Source organism: Necator americanus, chromosome II, assembly GCF_031761385.1.
Source record: "Necator americanus strain Aroian chromosome II, whole genome shotgun sequence".
In the NCBI taxonomy this organism is placed as follows: domain Eukaryota; kingdom Metazoa; phylum Nematoda; class Chromadorea; order Rhabditida; family Ancylostomatidae; genus Necator; species Necator americanus.
In genome coordinates, this window is record NC_087372.1 from 5566094 (window position 1) to 5572766 (window position 6673).

Here is a 6673-nt window from a genome sequence, read left to right on the forward strand (position 1 = left end):
GATTTCTTGGAGGAGAGCGAAAATTGATGGGACTTTTTCGTAAGGTCCCATTTTCGGTTGCTCTCTTAAGGTCCCTGATTACTGTGTTAGCGCTTTAAGTTCTGGTCTCAGTTCATAAGAACGTGTTCGTAAGGTCTTGAAGAAGCACCTACGATCCGTATGTTCGTACGCTTCCAGTAGGAGAGAGACTGGATGTAATCCACTTTTATCATTTTATCTTGAGACAGTATAAGAATTTTCTTTATTAAATATTAGCATAGAAATCAATACCTCTTTTTCCCAAAAAGGCTAGAAAATTGCACTTGTACAATCGAAGAAGTTCCGAACAACAACACAACACAACGTAAATAAATTTCGCTATTTAATAAACAATTTAACGATAGTGAATATAATTTTTGAACCCGATTTGAACTAGATATTAAAAAGAGGGAAAATACAGAATTAGATATGGAATCTAGCGATGATCTAAAATCAATAACGAAACTTCGTGTTGGGATTTCGGGAAGACACCGACCGCGAGTCACTATGAGTACCATTGCATTGCACATATCGCGTTATGAAGAGGGATTGCGCTGAGAGCAGCCACAAGAATCCCTACCGTATCCGCAAGTGAAACGGTGGATAACGCAAATTCACGTATTGACGGATCCACCTGAACCATGTGAACCTCGTGTAAAGATAAAGAATTCCAGAAAAAAAAATCATCAGGTAAAATGTACCTTTTTATGGATATGATGGAATGTGTTCACATAGGAACCACCACCGATGAGGCCTTCGTATAGGATTATGGCACAGAGGATACCAAAATGAGGTACAATCGAGTAGATCGCGTTGAATGTGAGAAATATTGTGTTTAGTAGCTAAATGCTTAGAGTACTTTACTGTAAAATACTATAATATACTTTTAAAAAAAAAGCCTGGAAAGATAATTTCTGGAATGTTTAAAATATTTACTTGTTAGCAATAATTATTCACTTCAATTATTATTTATTCACTTCTTTTTATTTCATTTCTTTTTCAACTATTAATCTATTTCAACTGCATTTTTTTTCAATTTTTCAATATTATTTCAGTTATTATTGTTCACTTCAATTATTATTTATTATCCATTCACTTCATTTTATTTTATTTTTTTCAATTATTAATTTATTTCAATTTAAATTTTTTGTCAATTTTTCATCATTATTTCAATTATTCACTTCAGTTATTATTTATTTTTCTAATACAAATTAATATTTATTTATTTTGAAAAAAAAAATCAAAACTTACTTGAAGTAGTGGCATTAGAGCAATTGAGGTCATATTGAATTGTATGAGTTTCAGCGATGAACGTGAGACGAACACGCCCACTTGATACATTACCTAAATTAAATAAATACAGGGTTTAAACAAAATTTGAATGGTTATAAAATATACATAATATCTATAGATTCGTTCATAGATAGGTACTTAAGAAATTAATCGAAATAGAAGAATTAAAGAAAAAATAGAAGAATTAAAGAAAATTTTGCAAAAAAAACCCAAAAATCAAAGCATATATTTAAAAAAGAGGAGGTTTATAATTAATTGGATAGTATACGTATACTATCATTGCAATTTTGTATAATTATTTATTATTTGTTATTTACGCAAATCGTCTTCACCTGATACCACCGATACTGACTTGCAGGACTATTTCCAAAACCATGCGCACAATCGAAGATTGTCAGCTCCAGCTTGAAAAAAAAGAAAAATATTTGCAATATCAACCACAAAAAGCAAAAAAAAAACACTTACCAATCCTTGATTGATTAGGTATTCGGCCACATAGACAAGAAACATTGGAATCATGTATCGTAATAGGCTCTTAAATATTTTGTCGATTTATTTTTGAAAAAAAAATTAGAATTACCATTCAAAACTCGCTAGAAACGAAAAACTAGATGTTTACCTTAACTACTCTCATCTGTTCCAATACACTATTCAAACCAGTGAATTGTACGCTAGAATTTTCAGCATCCGACGCAGGTGGTGGGACCTTTTTTTCTGTTTGCCTGTAAGAAAAAAAAATCCTTGGAAATATAGAAGATTCCCCGTTTTCGATACAGAATACGTTTTTTCTGGATGAGAAAGGACTTACCCGTTCATGAACCATTCGCTAGGACGATTCGCGCTAATTTTACGAACAGACGGTGGTTTTATGAGAACCATATAGTACCTAAAAATAATTTCAGGCATTTTTTGTTTACGATAAACAAAATTAGGCAGCGTTACAAACAATCGAACTTTCAATGAACTACAGCATAGTAAAATAACGCATTGATTTTTTATTTGTTCTATGTAATTTCATTTTTATGTCACAGCTGATAAAGAAAGCAGTAAAAAAAGTAAAAAAATCTCAATAATTAGTTACAAGCGTTGTCCATGCGATTTCTAAGACATATTCCACAGAATTCAATCAATAAACTTAAAAATTTACGTGAAAGCGAAAATTGCTGGCATAACCAGCATCACAAGCATTGCACCCGTTGAGGTTAGGGCAAGAAGTCGTGCATCGGTCATGCCCGCGTACGAAAATGCACCGATCAAGCCAGCCATACCGGTTCCGGATGACCATGTGGCAATTGTGTGTCTAAACTCGACATTGGTTAAAAATCCAGACGTTAAAAAATTCAATTATTTACTTGGAATAATGTCCAGCTAATCCAAGGAATGTACTTTCACCCAATCCTCCAGCAAGCGACGCAACGCATACTCCTAGAAGTGCGGCCGGAACGGATTTTGCAAATGCGGTCATCAGCAGCGAAGTCACTTGAAGCGTACAGATAATCAAATGTCGAATCCTAGAAATGAAACTCGCAAATTTGAATCGTACCGTATCGTACTCGTAGAGGATTTCTCACTCACCCGTACGGTACCCAGTGCATAACGAATGGGCACATTAGCTTAACCATAAGCGCTGGGACAATATTACACAATAGAACAACACCAGCAGAAGTAGGTGAACAGACTCGGTAGGTGATTTCAGGCTGAAAAATGTGTTTGTAGTTTTTTTTAGCGAAATATTTTAAATATTTTGAAGTATTAAAATAACCGGAATAAGTCCTACTTTGAGTCACTTCGCACGTATGATACCTCTCTGACCCCTCAGGACCAAACCACCTACTACTCAATTCATATCCAGTAAAATCTCCAAGCCTTCTATCTTTCCGGACTCGAAAAATTGGTATCAAACTTCAAGGATAAAAACAATGACTGGACACATCGGCTGGTCCTCGCAAGGCTAGATATGGATCCTTTATCCTTTATTTAGAGCGGGTGTAGCCCAGTCGCTTAGAGTCTCCGTTGCCTGCTGATCGATCGGAGGTTCGAATCCGCCCTAGTGCTCACCAAGTTCTTCACCGCTCCGGGGTCGATAAATTGGTACCAGACTTTGCTGGGAGGATAAAAACCGTGACTTGACACATCTACTACCCCCGCAAGTCATTTTATAGGCCAGTTACACGTTCGTAAACCTCAAACGATCCCTGAATTGAAGTGACAGTGGTGCGCATCCGGAAGCGGATTGATTAACGCAGGAAACATTATCCTTTTTATTTATCATTTATAAAGTTCCTACTGATTCTTGACCCATATACAAAGTTTTTCTCCTTAGAAGGAGCTCAAGTGGCCCATCAATTGATGGAGATCAAGGAAATCATGATCGATGGCACCTCGATTTCTTCCCGGAATCAATCGAAGTTCCATATCATAGCGGTAAAGAATTAGGATGCAAAAGCTAAGGATTGTTGAGGAACTACAACAAACGTTTATTCAAGGTTCATGGGGCCATCATCTTCGACTCAGTCGGTTTTGTACGGAGCTGATACGATCCAACGGAATTTTCTACAAGCCCGAAGAAGTACGTCCTTTGACTTTTTTTGTTCTCCCCTTGATCATTGATCGATTCGAGCAAGGGCCACTGGAGTCTTTTCTTGTCCTTGTCATGTTTGAGATTCGCTCTGCCCGTTCTTGTCGTTTCATGACCGCCAAAAGCATCATATCCTTATTTTTCGAGAATTTTCGTACAAGTCTAACTCAGTGGTTCCCTTCTTCTGCCCTCGTTTTTCACTGGAATGGGACCCTTTTGGTCACTTGGGCTCCTGCACTATGCGCAACTTACCTAATTTTATAACATTTCATTTGTTGATAGCAGTGATTATATTATATTGATTATATTGATTGTGATTATATTGATTATGCTATATAAAAAAACACTTCCTGAAAAATTTATAACCTTTTCTGGCCAAAAAATGGAAGACTTTCGTTCAGTACCAGATTTCTGCCTCCTCCTTTCCGAACAATGTGATATTCACATTTTATTGTATCAGTTTTGCTACTAAACATTTTAATAGTGCTCTGATTGGTCAGACTTGTCTGACCAATCAGATTTTTCTGCACATCATCACGACTACATGCACCTGAGGATAGTCCTAGGTCTGCAGGAATAATAAGTAATTCAAAAGCAAACATACGATGCAAAGATCCGTCACATTATGACTGAATTGTGTTGAATGTTGTTTCCTAGCGAGAATATCCTGAGCTGCACTTAACATCATGCTGAACGTGAAATTGTTGCAGAGACCAAATATCCTATAACAAAAACAGAAATAATCATCTTGGATCTTTTAAGGATTTTCTGGTTATGAACGCATTTATTTTTTTCCAAATTGATGCAATTTCTGTCCCAATGCAGTTAATTTAAATGCTGTTCATCAAAAATATTTTAGAAAAATTTAGTGGCAACCTATGTTTTCTTGAATCCACGTTTCATAAAAGTGTAGTTTTCAATATAAGGGAAAAAATCTCGGTACAAAATTCCTTTTTGCGTTCAATTAATAATTGCCATCAATTTTATTTTTTCCAATAATGTAAGATGTTCAGAAGTATAAACAAAAAGCTAGCTTTAGCTCGAAAATCTGCATCATGAACATTCCTAACTATCGATTGGCGTCGAGACAAGATAAATCATCAAGGTCTTCTTTATCATCAGCATTATACCCACATATGTAATTTATAACACCGAAATCCAGATTTATGCCAAACCCTAATGATCTCCACAAAGGCAGCATACCACGAATCTGAGGTAGTGCGGATTTAAGGTTGAGTATCCGTACACGGGGTCGTAGATTATGGAGACGAGGGTAGTTCCGCTCATCTTTCCCTGCATCACTGCAAACAGCCGCCTCCAGAATGCTGTTTTGTGGGACGCCATTTATTGCAACGCTCCACCCCTTGCGCCGCCTCCGCCCTGCGATTCGTCGAAAGTCAATTCGGACTGCCCCGATAGGCAGTAAGGGACGCTATGCGTGCAAGGGTGGCGCGCTGCAATAGAAAGCATCGTACAAAGCAGCATTCAGGGGCCGGGTGCTTGCAGTGATTCAGGGAGAGATGAGCGGAACCACCCCGGTCTCCATAATCTACGACCCCGTATACGGATACTCCACCTGAAATCCGTACCACCACAGATTCGTGGGGTGATGCCTTTAAGCAAAGCACCAAACGCCAAACTGTACAGTATGACGGCTATACATGCATATCCACATTAACTCATACACTAGAAAGGAAAGAAAATAGAAAATACGAAAGAAAATAATTCAAGTAACATACCAGAATGATATTATGTTTCTTGCTTCATGTTTCTTTTTCCCTGCATCAAATGTCATCGTACGTGGACTGCAGAAGTTTCAATCAATTGGAAAAAATGGAAGATTAAGAACTAAACGTAATGATGATCAATGAAGAGAAAAAAGAATAATTGGAAGAAAAAGGATGGTTGCGGTAGCAGTAAGTACTGTAGATAGTAGTATTATAGTACTTTGGTAAAAGAAAAAAATTGAAGACTTTGAAAACATGAAAATTTGTATTAAAGAAAAAATTTATCACCAAATAACAATAAAAAGCGTGCTATTGTGGGTTTTTATATATGAGTGCAGCAATTAAAAAAATATATTAGCGGCAAAACTAGAAAATATATTTATAAGCTACGTAAGCTGGGAGAAAAACCAGCAATAACGGATCGGCTGCAATCAACCGTGCGGGAGATTTTGTTCGTTACGCAACAATTCGTACGCGTTCACGTTTTGTCCATGACATGTCCATTTTTTCGTGAACTGGAATTTACAGTATGTACTTGTTCTCGGGGAAAAAAGATTGTGTTCGTTGTTTATAGAAAAAAAACCCGAAGTTTTTTTTTTTTGGTATAAAAAAAGATGTTATTTGAACAAGAATGCTATTTGCTGCTCAATGAAAAACTCTCAAAATTTCTAACCATCTAGTGATGGAAGCCAGAGTTTTGAATAGTCGAATTTCGGGAATTTATTAGACGTTCCACTTTTCTGGATGGGCATAATTGATGAATATATTCAAATCAGACTCGATGAACGGTTTTCTATTTACAGGGGAATTTTAAAACGTTTCTTTTTTTTCTACGGCAGTCCATAGGAAGACTAAGGCAGCTCTGCCCAGACATCTGACTCGATTCCTCTCTAAAGGAGAGGGAACGAAGGTGCTATCACTATTTATGTAGAAGTAATTCCTTTCAAACTCAAATTTTCCTGTGAGGGTTCAGACTGAGTGTTCAACAAGATCGACGTAATGTAAAACCATGTAGAACACAGAATTGACATGCGATAATAGTAGAAAGTTAAGAAAA

The 6673-nt window shown here is 36.6% G+C and overlaps 1 protein-coding gene across 1 annotated transcript; it reads right to left on the reverse strand.

Annotated features, from left to right (window-relative positions):
* Positions 1-523: 523 nt before the first annotated feature.
* Positions 524-5684, reverse strand: RB195_016935 (uncharacterized protein; the record flags this gene model as incomplete). Its single annotated transcript, XM_064183692.1, has 12 exons — positions 524-652; positions 720-860; positions 1270-1362; positions 1644-1715; positions 1777-1845; positions 1931-2033; positions 2120-2197; positions 2459-2611; positions 2664-2822; positions 2887-3008; positions 4494-4611; positions 5629-5684. The coding sequence occupies 12 exons, from the start codon at positions 5682-5684 to the stop codon at positions 524-526; spliced, it is 1293 nt and encodes a 430-aa protein (XP_064039573.1).
* Positions 5685-6673: the final 989 nt, after the last annotated feature.